Here is a 24,866-nt window from a genome sequence, read left to right as displayed (position 1 = left end):
AGAAATAATAATGACATCATCAAGGTTTGCTTTCAGATTCGAAATTTCAAGTTAGGCAACTACGATTTGTCAGAAAATTATCCACATTCAATCGAACATTCAAATTACACAAAATGATTTCAGAATATCTCGAATTAAGGATGTTACCTAACACAAATTTGAGCCGAAAACTTGAGCACCAAACTTGAACTCCGAGAATCAATCGACAAAACTTGCGCACGGATTAGGAAGCTCGATAGAAGTGATCTTGTGTCTTTGGTTGGACTCGGTTCACGGCAGCAACTTGGCAACAATTCACTTAGGAAACTAGCTCGAAAAGGGAGAATATTGCGCCAAAACAGTGGGGTGATCGACTCAAATAGTGAGCAAATGATATGCACCAAATCAACAAGTAAAAGGCGCCAAAACAGTGCTGTTTTCAACCTTAAATAGCAGTGAAGCAGTCCCGAATAGTAGAAAATTCGGTTTCAAAGCAGTAGAGAAACGACCCTTGATCAGCGACCAAAACAAACTTCGATTAGTATGAAACTTGGCACGAACAGCAACTGATTTGGTCCTTGACAATCAGCACGAACAGCAGCAACTTTGGAGGCTGAACAACAGTGGGAAGACTTTCCAAATGCCAACTAATCAAGCCTAGACAGTGGCATGAATTCGTCGGGATGGGAGCTCAAACAACGGCAGGCCACGACAGGCCGAGGAGGTGACTTTGCAGTGGCTTCGGGACAGCTCGTGCTAGTGACGACGGGACTACTAGATGATGGTTCAAGGCAGATGAACGGCAGAGGAAACGGCTAGAGGAAGTTTGCTCGAGGAGCTCTCGGCTTTCTCTCCCGTTCTTTACTTTCTCACGTGTATCTTGAGTTTTTTTTGTCCCCCCTCCCCCGCTTAACCCTAGGCATAAAGATGTATTTATAGAGAAAACTAGGGCTTTGAGTTGTAGGGTTTATTTTTGACCGTCCGATTTGAGAAATAACGGTCGTTGGATCGAAATTTCTACCCTTAATGGGCTTATTCTTGAGAATTTCGAAATTTAATGGGGGTAATAGGGCTTGGCCGAATTCCTCAATTTAATGGACTTATATGCACGAATTTGAGGCCTAATCAGGCTTTAATTAATTAAACGGGTAATTAATTAAAGCCTCTTTTATTTAAAGAGCTAAAATGGGCTGATTTAACTTTGAATTAAGCCAAACCCATTAAAAATTCGAAAATCCCCCTTAGTGGTAAAAAAATTGATAGTGATGCCGAGCGACACTCGCCTCCGACCTAATTACGGGACAGAGAATAAACATGCAATGCATGAAGATTTAATTTTTGTGAGAATTATGGTTAATCCTCATTTTATGCTCATATAAATGATTTTTTGAAAATCAAAATTTAGGTGTCATGAGCACTTGACATGAGAGACGTCGAGTCGATCCATGGCTATACTAGACTCATGAGCACTTGACTCGTGACCCTGACCTGCAGGTTCCAGCCTCGTCGGGTTTTGGGAAATTATTCATGAAAAATCATCCGATAGTGAAAACGGTGTGGAAATTTACCAAATTACAGCCAAGAGGCTGATAAACAACTTTCATGTTGGAAGATCGAGCTAGATCTGAGTAGATCAAATCAGTTTAATGCGTCTTTGCAAAACATTACATTCAGAAAACTGTTTCGTCCATCTGCTGTTAAAAGAACGAAGGGGTCCCTTAAACTGAGAATTTAATTCCAAAATTTTGTAGGCTATTAATCGAGACATCAACCTACAACTTTCATGTTTGGTGGTTTAACAGAGGAAGCCGTTCATTGAGGGTAAATCGCGCAATGGTTATGGAGTCTGAAAACGTGTGAAATTCCAGCCTGCTCCATCCCGACCTTTAAATCGATATTAAATATTAAATGCATCGGACCGCCACAAAATTTTCCGAAGTGATAGATCAGAATCCTGTGAACATTTTTCATTTGAGACTCGGAGACTAAATCCATCTTGAAACGGGTGTAAAAATTCAAAAACGTCCCGCAGGTCAGACTAAAATAGAACTGAATAACTGGACGAAAGTATGATCAAACCCAAAATCTGACAAAAATTCATAACATAAGACCTAGGAAAGCAAGAAATAACATAATGACGTGACTCGACAAAAGCCTATCACTTCGAGGGCCCAGCTCCATTCTTCGATCACTTTGGTCGGGAACCGGCTTGAGCCTTCGGACGCTTGATTGTGTTTCGTGCCACGACGATCTCTTCATGGGCCTCGGCCAACGAACGCCTCAGCTCATTGTTTGTGTAACCGGTTGGGGTGACATCGGGAAGCTTCGGACGCCAATCTTCGAGAATGGAATGTCGCAACCGATATTCTCTGGTGGATGGATAAGCTTCTTTAGCGGGCTCCAAAGGCTTCCTCGGAAAACTAAGCTTGATTGGTTGACTCGCGGCCCACAGGTAACAGGTGGTGACGACTGTCTGCTCATGATCCATTGTCAAGTCTTCAAGGTTCAGTTGGGTCCGGACGGGCGGTAAAGGCGGAGGCATCTTCCGAACGCATCCGAAGTGGCGAACAACTCGGGGTGGATAATACTCGGCTATCCCCGTAAAGCCCGGGAGGGGGACAGGCCCGACGCGACTAAAGGCAAGACGAGCCTCCTTACATTGGAACCAGCTAGCATGCCATTGGAGAGACTTAGTGGATGGAGCCCTCACAAGTTTTATCCATTCAGAAAAATGATACTCAGGGATATTAGATTGCTTTTCTTTGTAAATAACCAACGGAGGTGCGAAGTTTCTTAAGACATCGTTTGAAGCTCCTTACATTCCTTAATATGCGATAGAAACCATATTTGCAAAATCTCAGCAGGGGCCCTAAGGACTTTAAACTTGCCCCGCCTAAAATTACTCAAAGAAATGACGGTTTCAGCCAGGATGGTATTCACAAAATTCCTTTCCTCACAAACCTGTTGGACAAAGTGTGCTAGACGAGGAATGACAGAATTTTTATAATGAGGAAAAATGAGCAAACCAAAGAAAGCCAGTAAAAAGATCTTGCTTTTTGCGAGTGATCGGGCTTTGTTAAAGCAATCTCTAAGGAAAGTGAAAGAGCAATATCCATAATTTGCTTTTAAAATTCTTTGCACTACAAATAGATCGACCATTAAAAACTCATCTAGAACCCGTGAAGCATCCGCTTTCAAGTACGGGCTAATGAGTTTGGCGTCGAGAGACTTACCAATGAGCATGCTATACTCTTCCAATGTAGGGGTGAGCTCATGCTTACCGAGCAAGAAAGTAGCCGTCCGAGGGACCCAACAGTGAGCAAGGGCCTGGATCATACCGACACGAATATGAATATCAAGAAGATGAATGAGTTTCCCTAGTCGGCTCTCCACGTAATGGCGTGCAATATCATCAAGTTGTGGGAGCCAGTCAACCAAATCCTTCTTCGCCACCGTGACAATACGAATATTGTCGTGCCCCATGAAGTGATAGACTAACAAGACGACACACATAATAGGACAAGGATGCCTAATAGTCATGGACCGACTCATAATAAAAAACGCATAGACGAAAAGATGCTCATGATATCGGAGACAAGCAAGATGGCATATGCATGCTTTATTAGCCAGATTTCTTAGAGCCTTCAAAAGCGAGCCCGACTTAACGATTTATGCCGTGTTTTCACCCTTTTAAGCTTAGGAAATGTTAAGAAAAGCCTCTCGTGCCCGCAGACTCGGGACCGAACGGGGAGTCTTAACATAGTCGGAGTCAAGGGTAAGAACGTCCATTCCTCCATCCCGAGGCCAGGCAAATTTTTACCCCGACACCATCATAGGTTCGTCTAACATTTAAGGTCAAATGCAATGTCATGAATCATGCATAACGAGTATAACCCATCGAATCAAACATGTTATAAAGAGCATAAAAATAATGACAAAAAATAACTAAAAATACAAAGAAATGCCCGAAAACCCATCAAGAAGATCCCGAATCGCCGAAATCCATCATACAACATCGCCAAAGGCGATGATTTATGTTCAAAAGACCGTTTTCCTTTGGCCCATCAAATTTGAGCCCATTCTAAGCTCGTCCGCCACCTATCCGAGAAATTCAACATAATTGAACAAAAATGGGAAACGGCCCAAAAACATTGATCCAATTATCACAAATGACCAATCAAGACATATGACATGAAACTCGCGGCTTAAGTCCACAAATTTTTACTTGTCCCGAAAATTAATGGTGAATTAAGGAATTTTGAAAATTGAAGCTTGATTTCCGAAAATTGACTTAAAAATTCTATTCACCTTTTAAATTTTCGAGCAAATTAAAAATTAGTCCCTAGCGAGTCGCCAAACTGTCACGACCTAAAAATTAATTTAAGTTAATGGATTATTAGGTTAATTAGGTGAATTAACTAACATAATACGGACTCTCCCAAGCTCTACCAATTCGCAACATAGGTTTGATTTTTTTTAGGAGCCTCCACTAATCTTTTTTTTTTAGGTAGATTAGAAACCTATATAAAATAGCGGGAGGACTATTTTATCTCTACGAACCAGAGAAATTGAGTTCGGGGACTTGGTTACGTCAATTAAAAATTAACGCCATTTCGGTACCAATTTCATGAAAATGTCTTTTTGACTGCTTTATATGAATTGGATTTTTTTTTTTTTTATGTTTCCCCTTTTCTTTTTTTTATGTTCGAATTTTTTTTAATGAATTTGAACAAAATTAAACAAAAATTCCCATAATATACCTTTAATTCCGAATATTCCAAATTTTTCAATAAATCTTCTCATTCCCGAAGATCCGAGCTAGAGCGAGATTTTATCCGCTACATCTTCGAGTATTCGAGCCAGTATGTGGATAAATATATAGAAATACAACGTCCCTTCTCACCAAAGGGCAGAATACAAATTTCTATATTTAAATCACCATCCCATTCCATAAGATCATGGACATGGTGTGTGATTTAATTTTCCGATGGAACTAGGCACCAGGGAGCATACATTATAGGCAATTTTGTTTAAAAATGTGCAAATATTTATTAAATTTTCGAAAATCCTTAGGGGATTCCGGAATTTTCAAGGAGATAGGCTCCTATCCATAAATAATTGATATCTTTTAAAAATTGGAAAGATTATCTCTTGAGATTTGAAATGAATTTTCAGATAATTATTCAAACCTAAAAGATACGATCAGAATTTTAAAGGGTTTCAATTCACCACTAGATAATCTTGAACATTTCAAAAGATGTGCACGATATCTTTAAGATGCGATCGGGATCTAGATTATCTCAAATGTGCTAAAGATATGCCCAAAAGTTAAAATATGATGGATACGCCAAGATATATGCAATTTTCTAGAGATATGCTCAAAATGCACAATATTCTCCCAGATTTTCTCAAGGTCAAACTTAGTAACAATTGATGCAGAATATTAAGAAATAATAATGACATCATCATGGTTTGCTTTCAGATTCGAAATTTCAAGTTAGGCAACTACGATTTGTCGGAAAATTATCCACATTCAATTGAACATTCAAATTACACAAAATGATTTCAGAATATCTCGAATTAAGGATATTACCTAACACGAATTTGAGCCGAAAACTTGAGCACCAAACTTGAACTCCGAGAATCAATCGACAAAACTTGCGCACGGATTAGGAAGCTCGATAGAAGTGATCTTGTGTCTTTGGTTGGACTCGGTTCACGGCAGCAACTTGGCAACAATTCACTTAGGAAACTAGCTCGAAAAGGGAGAATATTGTGCCAAAACAGTGGGGTGATCGACTCAAATAGTAAGCAAATAATATGCACCAAATCAACAAGTAAAAGGCGCCAAAACAATGCTGTTTTCAACCTTAAATAGCAGTGAAGCAGTCCCGAACAGCAGAAAATTCGATTTCAAAGCAGTAGAGAAACAACCCTTGATTAGTGACCAAAACAAACTTCGATTAGTATGAAACTTGGCACGAACAACAACTGATTTGGTCCTTGACAATCAGCACGAACAACAGCAAATTTGGAGGCTGAACAACGGTGGAAAGACTTTCCAAATGCCAACCAATCACGCCTAGACAAGGGCACGAATTCGTCAAGATGGTAGCTCAAACAACGGCAGGCCACGGCAGGCCGAGGAGGTGACTTTGCAGCGGCTTCAAAATAGCTCGTGCTAGTGATGACGGGACTACTAGATGATGGTTCAAGGAAGATGAACGGCGGAGGAAACGGCTGGAGGAAGTTTGCTTGAGAAACTCTCGGCTTTCTCTCCCATTCTTTACTTTCTCACGTGCATCTTGAGTTTTTTTTTGTCCCCCTCCCCCGCTTAACCCTAGACATAAAGATGTATTTATAGAGAAAACTAGGGCTTTGAGTTGTAGGGTTTATTTTTGACCGTCGGATTTGAGAAATAACGGTCGTTGGATCGAAATTTCTACCCTTAATGGGCTTATTCTTGAGAATTTCGAAATTTAATGGGGGTAATAGGGCTTGGCCGAATTCCTCAATTTAATGGACTTATATGCATGAATTTGAGGCCTAATCGGGCTTTAATTAATTAAACAGGTAATTAATTAAAGCCTCTTTCATTTAAAGAGCTAAAATGGGTTGATTTAACTTTGAATTAAGCCCAAACCCCTTAAAAATTCGAAAATCCCCCTTGGTGGTCAAAAAATTGATATTGATGTTGAGCTACACTCACCTTTGACCTAATTGCAGGATAGAGAATAAAAATGCAATGCATGAAGATTTAATTTTTATGAGAATTATGGTTAATCCTCATTTTATGCTCATATAAATGATTCTCCGAAAATCAAAATTTAGGTGTCAACACCTCGATACGTTCTCGATCGGACAAATGCCTGGACAAATCTCCATGTTTTAAGAGATCTGCAACAAACTTGGTGACAAGAATTGACTGATAGAAAACTTTAGTCGACATGTCTACAGCTCGAGAAAATCGCATAGAGTGAATCAGTACCATTCAGAAAAATATGCAAGGTGGGCTGATGTAGACAAGCAAAGATAATACCTATATTGAGTGAGAGCCCAAACTGTCTCTGTCTTAGAGATTGGTAGTATCCACTCCAGGATTTGGCACCGCTATCAAGAGGAAAACTAGGCCCTAAAGCAAGTGCGAAAAAAGATCGCCCCACCCTTGTATAATTGTGGTGAAGAAATTCAGCAAGTCAACAAAAGGATGGAGAAAGAAAGCAAAGTACATAGTATGCACAAGTTACCCTTAAAGAAAGTAATTTATATGAATTGAAGGCGAAATTACATTTTAGATGGAGAGGCTTTAAGGACTTCATTTAGAGCTTGTATTATCACTCTAGGGAAATCCAATTGACTACCCCGGATAAGTTGCTGAGGAAAATCGCAGCTAGTGGCTAGCCATATATTCACCAAGAAGCTCCATGATGCCTCCAAATTAAAAGACAGAGAACGGTAGAATGCTTAATTAGTACCAAAACAATAAGGTAGGCTCACCTCTTTGCATCCTCCTCAGGAACATCCGGTTCAACAGTAATAAGAAATTGCGTTTACGTGAATGGGAGTGGTCCTAATGTAAAGATGCTTGCTCCCCCATCATAGAACAACATCTTTCCATCGAAAGATGCCCGGCTAAGAAGATCCTTTGAAATCTTCCTCTTCATTTCCCAGGAAGTAAACTTGGGACTAAATTTCACCTAAATGTTAACATGACATTTATTAGTAAAACAACAATGAATCCTAGATGTAAAACACAAAAAAAGGCAACATATAAAGGAAAAAGGAGAGAGAGAGAGGGAAAAGGGCAAAAACAAAGAAGAAAAAGGCAAACGACCTTGCTAAAACCTACACATATGCTAGCTACCAAAACCGGCACCGATGTGAGCAAGAAAAATTAAGGAGGAGATGCATCGCATTACCAGGTAATGGTGTATTCTATTTTTGACAGTTTTTTTCTTTTTCCTTTACGGCCGCAAATTGCACTAGAAAATGATTAGCTCGAACCATAAGTTCTTTGCCTGGAAGTGCCGTAGCCGGGCCTCGGCGGCGGACCTTTCATTTCCTCGAAGGGCTACGGAGGAGGAGGAGTATCCATGGCCAGAGCGGGGCCTAAGTAACTCCTGCTACTAGCGTCGGCTCCACCACCTTGAAATGGCCCCGACGAGACCGAACTAGAAGCGGCGGTAGTCGGCCGAGTCGGGTGATGGCCGCCGCGAGGGTCCGATTGCCTTCCCTCCGTAGGACCGCGGCGGCCTCCTCCACCACGGAGAGGTAATGACGGAGCCGAAGAAGCGGGGGTACCGAATAGGGAGGTGTAGCTCGGTCGAGGTGGCACGGAAACACCGGTGGGTGGAGGCGGAGGGGCAGCTTGAGACTTGGACGGCACCGGGAAGGTACCTCCGGCGGCTTGGCCACCTCCTCGGTGTTGAGCTGGTTGCTCGCGGCTAGTGACCCATGGCGTGCTCCTTGCGTAACCGTTGCGGCCACCACCACGGCGCGACATCAACCCAACCATAGGGAGAGAGAGGGAGAGTGGGACGGGCAATGGAAGTCTTGGGTATAATGAAAGAACCTCGGCTAAAGGAACTCGTACGGGAGAAGAAAGAGCAAAGGAATGTGCCCGGGGGGCGGGGGCACCCGAGCTTGACGCATGTATCTTCCAACGGACGGGCAAGGACCATGTGGGCCCCGGTTCCCCATGACCTCGGGGAATGATCTTGCACATCCGATCGGGGGCGGCGGGAATTCAAAAAGCTTCTTTTTATCCATGAATGGAAAAATTTGAGTTGTATTATTTAAGACTTAAGTGAATGACGGCTATGGAGCTATTGTGAGCACCAACGCTAGTTTAGAGACCACTTTGGCTCGCTGTTGGTATAATTCTCGAACTTCAACTTGATCAAGGCGATGTAAATCAGGCTCAAATTGACTAGTTGCTCCATCGCTTGGCACGAGAGATGATCAAAGACGAAGCATGGATCCGCTTAAACCGTTTGATGAATCGGGATCGGCCAAGGACTTCGGGTTCAATCGTAAAATTCGGGGCACAATGTTCATGTAAGGGGCCGTCCAAGGATCGATTGAGCCAATACATAGTTAGAGCTAAGAATCTGCCTCTTTGCCTCCGAAACATAAAGTAGCGAAGTCGGGAAAAACAAACAAGGCTTAAAATTGCAAGGGTTTCGAAAATCGTATGTTTTGTTCAAAGAATTTTATTTTCAATGGCCGTGGGACAAGAATTCTCAAAGAAGCCTAGCCCTTAGTTCTTACCATGGATGACAATTTTACTCGATCGTTGGTTATTGTCATCGGGCCGGTTTGGGATGCTTCGACAAGATTCAAAAATTTAATGAAAAACATCCGTAATTTTATTGATATTAAATCAATGAATTATATCTTATTGAAATGGAAATCCTAAAGTGCGACATCGAGAAAAAGGAAATCCTAAGAAAGCGATGCAACCTAGACATCTAAAGCAAAGCAAGAAATGTTCCACGAAGGGGATTGCATAAAATCGAACGGGTTACTATTTGGGTCTATGCCCATTTCTTCAATGATGAGGTCTCTTGACTTCAGGTCATGCTAATCATCCCATGTGTCCCAAGTAACACCACGAGAATAAAAATGATGCGGCGGGAGTATCTCGTCCTTAAACATATGAGGATATTGCAAACGCATGCTTGGGACCACCAACATATCTTGGTCTCCGCCACAATAATCCCATGAGTGGAACATGAGGTCGCTAGCATTGATCATGTTCTGGACCCAAAAACGTAGTGTGATGCATTCCTCAATGTAGTGTCCTTCTTGGCCGCAATGGAAATTACAAATTTGCCCGAGCTGAAGTCCCGGAGGCTTTCAAACCAAGAGATAGTTTGTTCCCTGGGAACACACCTTTCTTCAAAAGGATCGGCCATATGATTATCATAGATGCGGGGAGTGTAGTAAATTCCCATTCAAACAGCTCTGGAGGTTTATCACGTAGGAGTTGATTGTGATGAGGCATCGTAGAAAGATTGGTATAATGCTCTTGGTGAGATTGAATTATCTCAAGTTGAGACTCCAAAAGATGAAAGACTCGTTCCATGATGGCAATTATTCTGTTCATGGCAGCCTCTCACGCTTGCATCGCATCCCGAAGTTCCTCAACCTTTTCTCTTAACATGGCTATGACTTCTGCCTTGCCAGTCGTCTTTATTATCCTCGATTGAGCAAAGTAAGGGGAATCCATGATAAATTACCTGCATGGGGCGATAATATGGTGAGTACAACACACGAGACAGCTTGAGTTGATCCATGGCTCGACTAGACTCACGAACAAGTCACGAACATCACGTGACTAGACTCATGACCTTGATGCAGGGGATCTACGTTTTCCATCGGATTTTAGAGAAAAATTCTTGAAAAATTATTGAATGATCAAAACGACGTGAAAATTTACAGAGTTGTAGAAAAGAGGCTGGTGAACAACTTTCATGTTGAGAAATGAGGCTGGAAATGAATGGATCAAATCAGTTCAATGTTTCTTTCCGAAAAAAACATGTTCAGAAAATTGCTCTGTCCGCCTACAGTTAAAAGAACGAAGGACCCTCTTAAATTGTGAATTTAATTCTGAAATTTTGTAGGCTGCTATTTGAAACATATATCTACAACTTTCATGTTTGGAAATTTTTCAAGAAGGCATGTTAGGTATCATTTAATTTTGAAATGTTTCTGGAGCCTGAAAATGTGCGAAATTGCAGCCTGCTCAACTCCGGCCATTAATTCCATAATAAATAGAAAACACAATGGATCATCACAAATTTTTTTGAAGAGATGGTTCAAGATCTTACAAACATTTTTCATTTGAAGTACATAAATTGAATCCAACTCAAAAGGAATGTAAAAATTCATACAACTCAGCAAGGTCAGAATGAGAACAGAACTGTTGTATTAATCTGAGAGTGTAATCAAAGGATAACAAGCCTAACATCCGATGAGATTCCCCTAACAAGAGACCTAGGAAAATAAAGAACATGACAAGACATCGGAAATAAAATAATTAAATGCAAGACCAATAATCGAATGACTCGACGACAAGACGATCTCGATCTATGACTTCAGGGAAGCAAGTCTGTCCTTCAACCGTTTATTTGCAGTGGTCAGCTTTGAGATAGTGCCCTTGGCTTGCTCCAACTTCCGCTTAAGCTCCTCCTTCTCAGCCCGATGAGAGGTTGTGACTGACATTGTAGGAATCTTCGGTTGGATTGCCTTGGGAATCACGTGCTTCTTGATGTAAAGGGCCGTAGCGTGATATGCTTTCTCGTTGCCCGATAAGACTTTTGTTGGTAGCTTGAGCTTGGTCGGTCGGCAAAAGTCCCATAGGGAACGGACGGTGATCACTGCCTGCTCATGTTCCGGGATACTCTAAGTAAAATCAAACTGGACTCGATCGGCATCAAGAGGTAGTGGCAATGTCTGAACCACTACATAATGGCGGTTCACACGAAGGGGGTGATACTCGGTCGCTTCGGTAAATCCGAGCAAAGGGTTGGGCATCTGCCCCCCGCTCGCCGATCTAGCATTCTCTACTTGAAACCAACTAGCTTGCCATCGGAACCCCCTTGTACGCAGATCCGTTAAAAGCAATACCCAATCCGAGAAATGATAATCCGGAATCTCCTCTTGTTTGTTTTTAAAAACAATAATGGGGTGGGAAAAATTTCTGATTTTCTCAATTGAGACAAGATGCTTATATGGCCTAATATGTGATAAAAACCAAATAAGCAAGAGATCGGCCGATGCTTGCAAAATGTTCCCTTTTTCTTGTTTAAATTTCATGAGGGAGATAAAAGTTTCAGCCAAGACAACATGGACTAAGTTTCTCCCATCACATATTTGCTGAACAACAAAAGCAATATGAGGATTGAGGAAGTTCTGAAAATATGGCAAAATGACCATTCGAAAGAAAGCTAATAGAAAAATTCTGCCCTTTTGAATAGGAGATGCCTCATTGAAGCATTTTTTTACGAAAGAAAACGGGCAATTCCCACGACCAACTTTCAAAATCTTGCAAATTTCTTCTACTTTGATTCTCAAAAAATCGGCTAGTGCTATGACAGGATCTAACCCAACGGGCGGACTAATCAACTCCGCATCCACGGGTTTTCCGATAAGCACGCCATATTCTTCTAGAGTAGGGGTAAGCTCATGCTTACCGTAGATAAACGTTGAGGTATCGGGACTCTAGAAGTGTGTGAACGCATGAAATTTCCCCACACGAGTCTTGATGTCCAATATCGGCATCGGTCGCCCGACTCTGGATTCCACATATGCACGGGCGGTGCGGTCCAGTCAAGTCGGCCACTCGCTCAAGTCCGACTTCGGTGCATCCAGAATCCGGATATTCTTAGGATTATCCTTGCTTCCCATGATCAAGATAGAGACTCAATAACCCTAATTGCCATGGACCAACCCAAAATAATAAATGAAAAATGAGTAAATTACAAGACAAAACCTAAGAATTTGCCATGAGGGACCACAATCACAACCACATGCACATGGATGTAAGTTAATTGATTAATGGTGTTTTCAAAATGAGATTTCAAAAACGGACCGTACCAATGGGGTTTGGTTAGGTCTAATTTCCAAAACTTCGGCTATGGTCGAGATTCCGCCCGTGCTATGGGGGTATAGCCAGGGGAGAAATCTCCAACACGAAGGAAATTGTCGGGATCGGGGACGGGGTTGCCCATATCTCGGCGGTGAGGTAAGGGAGATACCTACGCGATACCATCCTAGTTACTAGCAATTCGGGTCCGATTGCGGTGACAATGCAATGCAAATAGAATGCGGACACATGGCATTTTATATAAATCAGGAATAAAATTAAATTACACTACCCTGCGAAACAAAGATTGGTAACATTTAAAATTACCTTGCAAAAACATGTAATACCTAAATAATCAATGAAATAAAGCCAATCAAAAGAAAATCATCGCAAGAATTCGGCCTAAGTCTTCTTGAAATACAATGAAATTTTCGAAAATTCAAAAGTCAACCTTTAAGATTAATTTTTTTCAAAAAATTTCAAGTATTCTTCCCCAGTGGAGTCGCTAAGCTGCCGCACCCGAAATTCGGATTGAACTTCGGGTTAATGGATTACCAAATTAATTAAATGAGTTAGCTAACCTAGTCCGAGTTCTCCCAAACTCTACCAATTCGCAACTTAGGTTGATTTGATTTAATCAAAAGATTTTTTTAATTTCGGAGCCGCCACTAATCTTTTTTTTAGTAGGTAGATTAGATACCTAAATAAAGTATGGGAGAATACTTTATTTTCTGCTAACCAGAGATTTGGGTTCGGGAACTTGATTATGTTAATTTTTTCAATTAACACCCTTTCGGTACCATTCTTGTGACAATTCTCTTGATTGGCAAATTCAATTGATTTCAATAAATGAATTAAGGTGCAATTTATTTTTGTTTGGATTTTTTTTATTAAATGCATGTTATGAAAATGCAATTAGATGACATGAATAATATCAAATGCAACTATAAGCAAAGTTTAACTATATGATGATATGATAAAACATTATATGATGAAAACGATTATGCATGATGACTTAAAAAAATCAAATTTTAATGCAAAAAAAATGTGAATTCTAATCTATGACATCCGGTATGAAATCTAAACTATGTGACATGGCATAAGAGAAGGGGATATACACGATGAGTGAAAATTTGATGAAATGCTCTAGCCTAAATGTCGTGAAAGAACAATTCATGATAAAAAAAAATGATTTTTGATGCAAAGACAAATATGAGCCAAATTTCATGATATGTAACCATCGTGGAATATGCTAATGACATGGAATGCATGGATGGCAAGAAAATAATGCATGAAAAATTAAACTATATGGTATGCGAATGAGACGTCATCACTTTCCATGAATTTTCATTTTTTTTTATGATGAATTTGTCCGACAATTAACACAAATTGCTTCAATTTATAGTAAGATTCACCTTAAGGTGTAATTTCCGAAAAAAAAATGCATTTTAAGCCAAGACATGATGATTTTTTTTTTTTTATGATTTTATGATTTTTTTTATGAAAAAATGAATCAAATAAGAATATAATAAACCTTGAGTATAATACACCTTATATCCGAAATTTTCGATGAATTCGCTTCGTACCTTGGAGGTGGGGTCAGAAGGTAATTTATTCACGTCGTACCTCGGGGTAGGGTCGGATAGTGAATTTGTATATCATGGAATTTGTCAGTCCGGTCCCAAAGTTGTGGGATAGGTTAGACAATTTCATTGTGCGGATGACGTCGTACTTCGGGGGTCAAGTCGAGTAGTCATCCATATTGCACATATTCCGAGGGACAAGGCACACGGGAGCGTGCATTATACTCAAGGTAGATTATAAAAATATTTGAATTAGAATAAAGTATATATATATAAAAATGATTTTTGGCCAACTAGGGTAGGTGCCGAAATTTTAAAGGGGATAGGCCCCTATCCACAAAGGATTCACATCTTTTAAAATAGGAAAGATTATCCCTTGAAATTTGAAATGAATTTTCAGATAATTATCCAAACCTAAAAGATATGATCAGAATTTTTAAGGGTTTCAATTCACCACAGGATAATCTTGAACATTCCAAAAGATGTGCACAATATCTTTAAGATGTGATTGGGATTCAGATTATCTTAAATTCAAATCAAATATTCAAAAATATGCTCATGAATTCAAAATATGTTTCAGATATGCATGACATCCCCCAAGATATGATCATGACTCAAATTATATTCAAATTGAACCACAAGATGTATCCAAAGATATGCCAATATATCCCAAAGTTGAATTCAATGGTACTCAAGATATTCACCAGATAACTTCCGATTCTGATTTTTTAAACTAGGTAATAATCTCATCATATCCGAAAATTTCATTCATCTAAAAAATTCAAATTATGAAACCATTTTTCAGAATATCATGAAATAGAGATTTTACCTAATTCGAACTTGAACCGAAAATTTGATAATCAAGCAAGCTTCTGGATCCAATCAACTAAGGATTTGTAACGCCTTGGAGCTCCTTCGAAGTCCACCTTTGCAAGCTGAAATCCCTCGCTAATTCACCCAAAGAAGGGCGCACGAACATTACGTCTTCTATACAAAAACAGCAAGGAAAGCACTATGAATAATTCCAAACAAAATTGCACTAGTAGTCAAGTGAAACCGTGCCAAATAGCCGCTGTTTTTGCACCAAATTAGCAAGAAAACAGTCCTGAACGGCAGAGATCTTTAAGCTCTAGATTGCAGTAGTAAATAGCAATAAAAAGAATAAAAACCGGTCTGGACAGCAGCGAAATAGATACAAAACTGCAATGTTTTATCCCTGCGCAGCTGCAGAACTTTTGGATTGAGCAGCAACGATTTTTGGGTCCCGATTCAGCGAAAAACAGTGTTGAAACAACAGCGAAACAACCCCCAGATAGTGATCCTGAACATCAGTAATTTTCAAGCCAAGAAGTAGTGAAACAGAGGCCAAACTGTAATAATATTCTGTGCAGGACAACGAGGGAATCGAGCATCAAAACAAGAACCGAATAGCAGCCAATTCTTGGACAGCAAGGGCGTCCGTAAGAGGAGGCAAGGCCGTGACACTCTCACGTTGTTTCTCAGTTCTCAAGGCTCTCGGGTCTCCCAATTTCCTTACGTGAATTTCTCTATTTTTAGCAGAAGATTTTCATCTCCCCCCTTTAACCCTAAGCATAACACTTGTATTTATAGGCAAAACGCTTGCAAGCTAAGTGCTTTAAGTTTATTAATTATTGTGAAATAGACCCGATTCTAAAACCTTTTCCAATTTAGTCCTTAAATGGCTGAATTATGTTCAATTAAATCCCAATTTGGCCTTATTACTTGAAATTTTCGGCCAACATGTTCCCCAATGCCTTAGCACAATTTTATTTTTTTGCTTATTGAATCCGCATGATTAATTCCGGTCGCTTCACCGCAGGTTCATTAAATGCAAATGCAAATGCATGATAAAAATAAATATGAAATGCATGAAATTCTATATTATTACTTTTTTTTCGGTGAGATCTATAACTAGCTCTCATTTTATGAATTGAAATGATAGATTTTCTAAAAGTCAAAATTTAGGTGTCAACATTGGATTTCCAAAATTTAACTATACAAAATAAAATGATGTTGATGTTGCGCAAGGATTTTTTCCTACCCTTTGAAGCTTGAATCGGCAAATAGATTTTTGAATGATTGTACAGGAAAATTGACAAGATCGCGATACAACTCAACAAAGTTACGACTCGATTGTCGGAGCATAACTCCTAAATTTCTTCTTTGGTCCGGACTCTTGCCTATTAATTACAATGATAAGGAAAACGAAGGAAGAAGGTCTATAATTGGATCAAAGAAGAGATGCAACCAGAAGCTTTTGGCTTGAATAGACGATTAGGTAAGCTTATTTTTGTTGTCGAGCTTCATTTAGACAATGTCTAAAAAGGCATTGAGGGGAGAATCATCTTATATGGACTCGTTTGGTAAACTTAAAAGGTAACTTCCGAAAAAGTATTGAGTTTTAAGTTTTCGATAATGTAGAGTGCTAATAAAATCAAAATGTTGTTTGATGATAATTAACATTGATATCCGAATATCAATAATATTTTCTTGGACATAAAATAGATAATTACCGATAGGTTCTATCAATAGATTTTACGATATTTTAACTAATGTCGATTATTTTTCTATTGAACTAATCAAATAAACCCCACCTTATTTATCACAATTAGTGTTTTTTTACTTAATTGAAAAAGTTAAGTCAATGTTGAGGTTATTAAATAAGTTTAGTCTCATTAAATGATTAATTTTAATCTCCAAACGCAGTGACATTCATTGATATTTCCTTACAAAAGAACTCCCATGATTTTCTAATATTACGAAAATACCTAAAACCCTTTGCTTGTTTTGGTACTCTCGGGCCTTAGTTCACTGCTTACCTCTTCCTAATTTTTGGGATTTTCTGAAATTTTCAAGAAAATTAGAGACAATTTACGCTTAAGGGGTAAAATCATCATTTTAAAAAGGAATTGGGAGGCAAAATCACCAAAAATAGGATTGGCCAGTCAAAATGGCCCATTTCCTAATTTTTGGGATTTTTTGGAATTTTCAGAAAAATTAGAGACAATTTACCCTTAAGGGGTAAAATCATCATTTTCAAAAGGAATCGAGAAGAAAAATGGCTAAAAATAGGATTGGCCAGTCAAAATGGTCCATTTCCTAATTTTTGGGATTTTTTTCAATTTTTTTGGAATTTTTCTTGATTTTTCCAATTTTTCTGAATTTTCTATGATTTTTCCTTTTTTAAAATCATTTTCTGATTTTTTTTTGAATTATCCGGACCGGGTCTGGTCGACCTGGCCCATGCCTCGCGGGCGCCCAGTCCAAACCATACAAGTCCCGAATCGGTCTACTCCTAAACGACCCGTATAACATTTTCTTTTTTTTTTTTTGAATTTTCTTTGAATTTTCTGATTTTTATTCTATTTTCTAATCCAAGTCATTACGATGCACCCACGACTATGCACTGCAACTAACAAACATCAACTGCTAACTTGGGATTGCATCACTTATGGTCTCTATCTTGCATCTCAGACCAATTGTCCATGGTCTTTTATTGCCAAAACTCAAATTGCCATCACGATTGGTCTGGCAAGAAGTGAGCATGGATAGTTGGTTGGATAACACGAGTTTTGGCATAAAAAGAAAGACCATGGATGGTTGGTCCAAGATGTAAGATGGAGACCATGAGTGATGCAATCCTAAGTCGGTAGTTGATGTTGGTTAGTTGCAGTGCATAGCTACGAGTGCATCATAATGACTTGGAGATTAAACTTAAGATAAGTTGATGCGGAATGATACTTGGATTAAAGGGGAGCAAACCTAACACTGAAACTCACACGTTAGGGGGAGATTGTTAGAATGCACATGTGAGTTGTGTTAGAGAAATCCCACATTGGATAATTAATGTGGTCTTGAGCGGTTAATATATCCAAGTTAGCGCATAACTCATTGGCAAAAGTTTTTGAGTGAAGGTGGGTCTAACTGGATATGTTAACGGGCTCGGACTTGAGCTCCTTCTTGGCAATTTCACTGGGTAAAGGTTCCAAGCTTCTGCTTCCCGCTCCCAACAAATGGCATCAGAGCCAGGTTATCAACAAATCTGGACCCAATAGTCATACGGGAAATATACGGGTTGTTGCGGTTTCGACCCATAGCCCGATGTGTGAGGGGGAGATTGTTGGGGTTGTCCCACATTGGTTGTAGAAGAGGTTGGTGGTCGGTTGATAAGTGTGAGGGAAAGTCTCATCCTTTAAGCTAGCTTTTGGGATGAGAGAGGCTTAGGACCACCCAACACCCCTTCAGCTCTCCTAATTCACTTACACTTCTACACTAACGTATCTCCGCAACTATGCACTGCAACTAACGAACAATGATTGCATCACCCATTCGTATCTTGAGTTATATGATAATTAATTCGATGAGTTATATGATAATTAATATAAAATATTATAAATATTGCTCATTTCATTGGTGGAGGGTACGAGATGTGTAATTATAAGTTACACGGTCCGTGTGAATAAGATTAATCCTATAGTAGAAGAATTCTACTATTTGTCCTTATACTTTCGTGCTTTTTTTCTAGTTTCCCAGGAGATGTTTTTTATTTGCATTCACGTCATCGTATTTGAATTATTCTAATCAAGTCATTCCTCTTCCATGTATCGTCTAATCAAATCTCTCCGGCACCAAATCCAACTAGATCAAGCTGACAAGGCCATCGGATTATGCCGGAGGGTGACACGGGTGATATTTTACTAGGTCAACACCCAAGTGCATGTGAAAGAGAGGGAGAGACTAGGAGTGGAAGAAGAAGAAGAAGAAGATTCTTTTTCCTTCGCTTTTTTTCTTTTTTCCACGGTAGTGTCTATGACAAAGAAATGTTATTCGTGTCACTCGGGCATTGCCGATAGCCACGTCGGTTAGATTTGATAAAATGCATTGTCGGAGAGAACCGATTAAAATGATTTGTACAAGTAGAAGGACTTGATTTAAAACGAGCAAAGTACAAGGACTTGATTGAATAGAGTTTGAAACAACAAGAATAAAAAGGTGATTTTTTTTTTTTGGGGTAGTAAATCATAATAGGGTCCCAAGTTGAGTTTTAATAGGTCAAAAGAAAAAGGAACAATGGCATCATCCCTTGTATTTGCACCATTGGAACCTTTTGCTCGTCTATTTCCAGATCATGAATTCTACTCAACGCAAGGTGCCAGACACAAAAAGCCACTTAGTACCGGTTAGAGGTTTAGGTACACTCACGAGCCCTTAACTTAAACAAATCATCTAGCTAACTCTTCAATAATTTCAGACATTTCTGTATTCATTTGGTCGTTCCGTTCTTCAGGATAAATTGTGAAATCATTGTACTATCATGTTCAGTTTTATATCGATCTCGTCGTCTTTTACCATGAAGCACAATTGCTCAGTCCGCTCACTCGTAAGTGAATTTCCATCAGAGATTGAACTCAAACCGATAAGAATTAATCGCAAAAAAGGAGTTTTCTCATCTCGACTGTCTTGGGCGATGGCTCACATTGCTCTCTATTATTGTCTCTTAAAAGTTTTCGCACATATTTAGCAAACTCATTACGCGCACAAGACCAGACTCGACGACAACATATTTGTATGCAAAAATACTATGAGCCCTTCTCCGACGTCAACGTAGACTTCATCTTCAATCAGGAAAAGAAGTCGTGACAAATTCATTTTCCTCTTCATCACCTCCCACGATCCTATTAGCAAGAGTCCAAATTGGATTTTCCTAATATGGGCCGAGTTTCCTTATGAGTTTGATTATGGGTCGCATTTCAAATTAATCGGAATTAATTTTGAGCCCTAATCAACAAATCTCCAATTTGACGAGAAATCCAACTCCATGCCTATCAAAAGTAACGTAAACTAAATAACCTTACCTTTGTGGTTTCTCTAGTTTCTCTATTATCTGTCCATCGCTACAGAATGGGCGTTTTTGAGGAAAATTATCCAAAAAATCATAAATCTATTTTAATTATGCCAATTCAATCATACATATTTTTTTTTGGCCAATTGAATTGAAACCTTTTGCATTTATGCTAATTCAGTCCATTCGAGCAATTTTGGCCGGTTGATACCGACGTAGACAATTCTTAATAAATTTTTAATATTTTTTTGATTTATTTATTTATTTTTCTTTTCGTACTTTTTATTTTTATTTTTATACTCCTTCCTCTAGACAGCTTGCTAGAGGCAAGGGTTGGCAAGGCCGACCTCAGTCTCCAACCCTCATCTCTAGTTGGGAAGGAGAAGAAAAAAAAATAGAAATGAAAAATAAAAAGACAACTCGAAATATATTATAATACTACTAAAAATTGTTTATGCCGGTGCCAACATCCGAGGTAGCGCCGCCGGCCAAAATTAGTCGAATGGACTGAATAAAAGATAAATGCAAAAGGTTTAGAACTCAATTGGTGTGTGTATATATATATATATAAAACTGAATTGGTACAATTACAACGAGTTTATCACATTTTTGATAATTTTTTTTTTTTGTCGTATTTTTGTGAGCTTCACCTCACCACCAATACTATCGTCTGTCGTGGGTCGACTCAGATGTCCTCATTGGCATTTGGCTCGGGACCTCTATTCTCGCTATCAATGATGTGTTGTCACATCCAACTGGGCCTCCACCTTGAATGAACGAAGATAGGACCGCACAACACCAACACAAGTGGTGGACCGTCGCTTGAATGACACATCATCATCATGACAAGAACAAATATCCGCACAAAGACTTTGCAATTGCCTAAATGTTTCTGGAACAACATTTCTCTCTCTATCAATCGGGACAAAAATAATCAAAACATATGAGATTTGGTCAAAAATAATCATCATAGTTACGTAATGTAAGAAGCAACTTATGAAAGTCCAAGAGCGACTTGCGGTTTTGATTCTTTTTTGAGCGTCGATTCCTCCACTATGCGCTGCTTTCTAGATTGCCAGCTAAGTCAAATGTACTCAACAACATGAAATTGCATGATCAATCTCCTTTGTGTTCAAGTTTGACCTCACTTTAACTTTCTAGCACGGGTTGGTATTGAATTTGAGCTCAAGTTGATAGCCACAAAATCATCATTGACTTCTTCCTATCGCCAAGGTAAAGTCAACCTTTGCCCCCATTCGATGTTTCGGTAAGACTAATGACACGGTCCACTTGATGCCCTCCGACCCTTGCCGGCCGCCGAAGAAAGAAAAATTAAGAACAAAAAATAGAGGTGAAAAAGGAAAAGAAAAGAAAAAATAAATCAAAAAATCAAAAAATTATGGAAGTATTATTAAAAATTATATATGTTAGTGTTGATCGTGTCACGTATAACGGCCATTATCCACATTATGAATTTTCAATCAAAATTGATCGGATGGATTCAATTGGCAATGTATCCAAATGTTGAAGACTCCATTGATAAAATCTAAAGTTTGGGACTGACTGAAAAAAATGTAATAGATAAGTGAATTGTGCGACGAGTACGACGCCAAATCACAAGAGCCGAAGAGATAATGGACAGAACACTTTGGACTAAATAATGGAGTGGGTCAATTAAGGCTGCTCTCTAGAGATATGTCTGAATTCACGATCTTTAATGCTCTTTTACCAATAGAGACAGCGATTCTCAACTATAATCAAAACCACCATTCACTAACACGTCCTCCCATTTCTTTATCCTCTAGAACGTGGCTCCAATATCACGCAACTTACGGACAAAATTCGCTGTCCCAAGAATTCGCTGTCCTAAAGGACATTTATTTATATATAGGCTCTGACCCTTTTGCTTGTTACGCATGCTTTGGATATTTTGAACCTTGTTTTTGTCCTGCAAAGCATGGCGAATTTCAGCTTCTTGAATTTGCTCTTCGTAGTTCTTTTCTCGATAGCACCTGCGGAAGGCGCTGTCGCGGCTGCAGCTTTGGCTCCGGAGGCGGCGATCAAAGGCGCTTATTATCCTTCGTGGTTCTCGAGCGGTTTCCCTCCCTCGTCCATAGAGACGTCGCTCTTCACTCACATCCTCTACGCTTTCCTTTCCCCGAGCAATACAACTTACAAGTTCGAGGTCTCGGACTCGACGGCCCCGCTGCTGTCGAACTTCATTGCCGCCCTCCGCCAGAAGAGCCCGCCCGTGAAGACCCTCATATCTATCGGCGGTGGAGGGGCTGGCCCAGCTCTCTACGCGACCATTGCGTCGAGCGCTTCGACGCGAAAGCTCTTCATCGACTCGTCCATTGAGGTTGCGAGGAAGTATGGTTTTGATGGGCTCGATCTCGATTGGGAAATGCCCGAGAACCCGAAACAGATGGCGGACTTGGGCCTGTTGTTCCAGGAGTGGCGGAACGCGATAACAAGGGAGTCCAAGGCCACAGCTCGGCCTCCGCTGCTTCTCACGGCCGCCGTCTACTTCGCCGTGGACTTCTTCCTATCGGGAACGTATCGGAAATACCCTGTGGCTTCAATGAATCAGAACTTGGACTGGATCAACGCCATGTGCTACGACTATCACGGCTCGTGGGACACTTCGGCCACGGGGGCCCACGCCGCGTTCTTCGACCCGAATAGCAACATAAGCTCAAGCTATGGGCTCAGGTCATGGATTCAGGCCGGGTTGCCGCGCAAGAAGGTGGTCATGGGCTTGCCACTTTACGGAAGGACTTGGGAGCTCAAGGATCCAAGCGTTCACGGCATCGGCGCACCGGCCGTCGGACTTGGCCCCGGAAAGGACGGCGTGCTTACCTATTCCCAAGTGGAAACATTCAACAAGAAGAACAACGCCACCGTGCAGTATGACGCGACCACCGTGTCAACCTACTCTTTTAAAGGGACGTCGTGGGTGGGGTACGACGATGTCGTCTCGACGGCCACTAAGGTTGGGCTCGCTCAGGCCCTTGGGCTAAGAGGGTACTTCTTTTGGGCTCTAAGTTATGACAAAGATTGGAGAATATCAACCCAAGGTAATCCACTCTCTCTAAGTTGTTGACCATAATTGAAAGTTTATTAGTACAAACGCTCTGCATAGATCTGCCAATGTTGATTCACTTTTGATATTTTGCAGCTTCTAGGGCATGGATCTATGGAAAATGAATTGGACATCGTGGGACTAAGTGTGGGCCTCTCTGGAGCTTGGGTGATGTTAATGTCTAGTGGGACCTCAACATCCAACAGAGACCATTATGTTTTTAGAATCTTTGATTAAGTTTAAGGTAATGTTGATTATGTCCAATAAATTCCCCAATGTAACACTAGTGGATTGAGAGATTGCAAGGATTAGATTCAAACATTTTTCTGTGTAGTCCCTCGGACTATGTGCAAGGATGGCTATCATTCCAATATTAAGACCATTGTGGGAAACAAATTACTAATTGAGCAGGAGAAATTCAATGTTAAATGACATGCTCGTGTCGTGACGGTCGATCAAAAGCTCACACACAAGCTTATCGTGTCATCCTGCAAAACAACTTTCAGCCATATTTATTACGGCATGGCATTTCTCAGTATTTAGCATTCACATCGCATCAATAAAATTGTACGGGCTTCGGCACGAAGCTTATCGATATCAGTCGCAGTCCTTATACCCGCTTGTACACATTGTGGTCCATCAATTGCCACTTTCCTATGCAGTTGAAGCTGCAAGATCAAACATGATATAAGTCAATCGACTTCAGCACGTAATGAGAAAGACGTTGTTTCCCCAGTCCTTTTGGCAGCATTAATCTCAGTTCCGCAAAGATATACTCACAAAATTCGAAATAACAAGTATGAATGAAGATGAATCGAACCTCGAGAAAGAGCCATAGGCTGTGCTAGGAAGTAAATTTGGTGCACTATACTGATAAATTACCTGTCTGAGAAAGGGTCCAATCCTGGTCATCGTACCTGAGTGCCCATAAAAAGTAGCCACCAAGGCCCTGTTCCTTAGCAAACTCGACCCTGTTCTCTGTTGAAGTCGGGCCATTATATCCGGCCCAACCGGTTCCGACATAGGAATAGTTGGACAAGGTCACAGGATCGTACACCACGGGGGAACCATCCCATTCTTCTCGTTAAACTCCACAACCTCACCGAATGTCAAGACCCCATCTTTGCAAGGGCCAACCCCGACAGCAGGAGCTCCAATCCCATTCTCACTTGGGTCCTTCAATGTCCATGTCCTCCCATGCATTGGCAGCCCCATCACCAGGCTCTTTGGCAGCACCCCTGACTTGACCCACGTTGATATCCCATTGCTTATGCTTATGTTGCTCGCCTTGTCGTAGAGCAGCGCGTGTGCGGCCTTGGCCGCCGCGTCCCAGCACCCGTGGTAGTTGAAGCATATCACGTTCACAAAGTCCAGGGAATCCTTCATCGTGTCGCCCAGGTAGGATTTTGCCGGGTCGTCAAAGAGGAAGAATTCGGCAGAGGAGTAGACGACGGCCGTCAGGAGGAGCTTTTGCCTGCCCGAACCTACGTGCTCCAACTCTAGGGAGATTTGCAGTTCCTCCAAGAGGCGGGATAGGTTCGAGACGTTTTGTGGGCTGGCGGGGAATTCCCAATCGAAATCGATGCCATCGAAGCCATATTCCTGAGCCACGCCAATGACGGACCTTCGAAGGGTCGAGCTGGACAAAGGCGTAGAAGATTTGAGCGAAGTAGGAAGTTCGAATCGCCGAGGGCAGGAAATCCTCGGCTCGGGAAGAAAGCCAATACCCACCTTTGATTCCATGGGATGGAGGCAAGATAGGAGATGCCA

At 40.5% G+C, this 24,866-nt stretch overlaps 2 protein-coding genes across 3 annotated transcripts in view; one reads left to right on the top strand and one right to left on the bottom strand.

Annotated features, from left to right (window-relative positions):
* LOC115751000 (protein FAR-RED IMPAIRED RESPONSE 1) overlaps positions 1 to 24,866 on the bottom strand; it is a 146,105-nt gene that overhangs the window by 5,376 nt on the left and 115,863 nt on the right. The window lies entirely within an intron of this gene.
* Positions 21,880 to 23,446, top strand: LOC115751014 (class V chitinase CHIT5b-like). Its single transcript, XM_030688679.2, has 3 exons — positions 21,880 to 23,091; positions 23,193 to 23,222; positions 23,255 to 23,446. The coding sequence occupies exons 1-2, from the start codon at positions 21,972 to 21,974 to the stop codon at positions 23,219 to 23,221; spliced, it is 1,149 nt and encodes a 382-aa protein (XP_030544539.2). The 5' UTR covers positions 21,880 to 21,971; the 3' UTR covers position 23,222; positions 23,255 to 23,446.

The sequence above is a fragment of the Rhodamnia argentea genome, chromosome 4 (assembly GCF_020921035.1).
Source record: "Rhodamnia argentea isolate NSW1041297 chromosome 4, ASM2092103v1, whole genome shotgun sequence".
In the NCBI taxonomy this organism is placed as follows: Eukaryota; Viridiplantae; Streptophyta; class Magnoliopsida; order Myrtales; family Myrtaceae; genus Rhodamnia; species Rhodamnia argentea.
This window is presented reverse-complemented; position numbering and strand designations above follow the sequence as displayed.

Bases quoted from the DNA above. Each gene is read 5' to 3' on its own strand.
- LOC115751014 (XM_030688679.2), top strand. From the start codon at position 21,972: ATGGCGAATTTCAGCTTCTTGAATTTGCTCTTCGTAGTTCTTTTCTCG. The intron at 23,092-23,192 runs GTAATCCACTCT...GATATTTTGCAG, and splicing joins TTGGAGAATATCAACCCAAG to CTTCTAGGGCATGGATCTAT.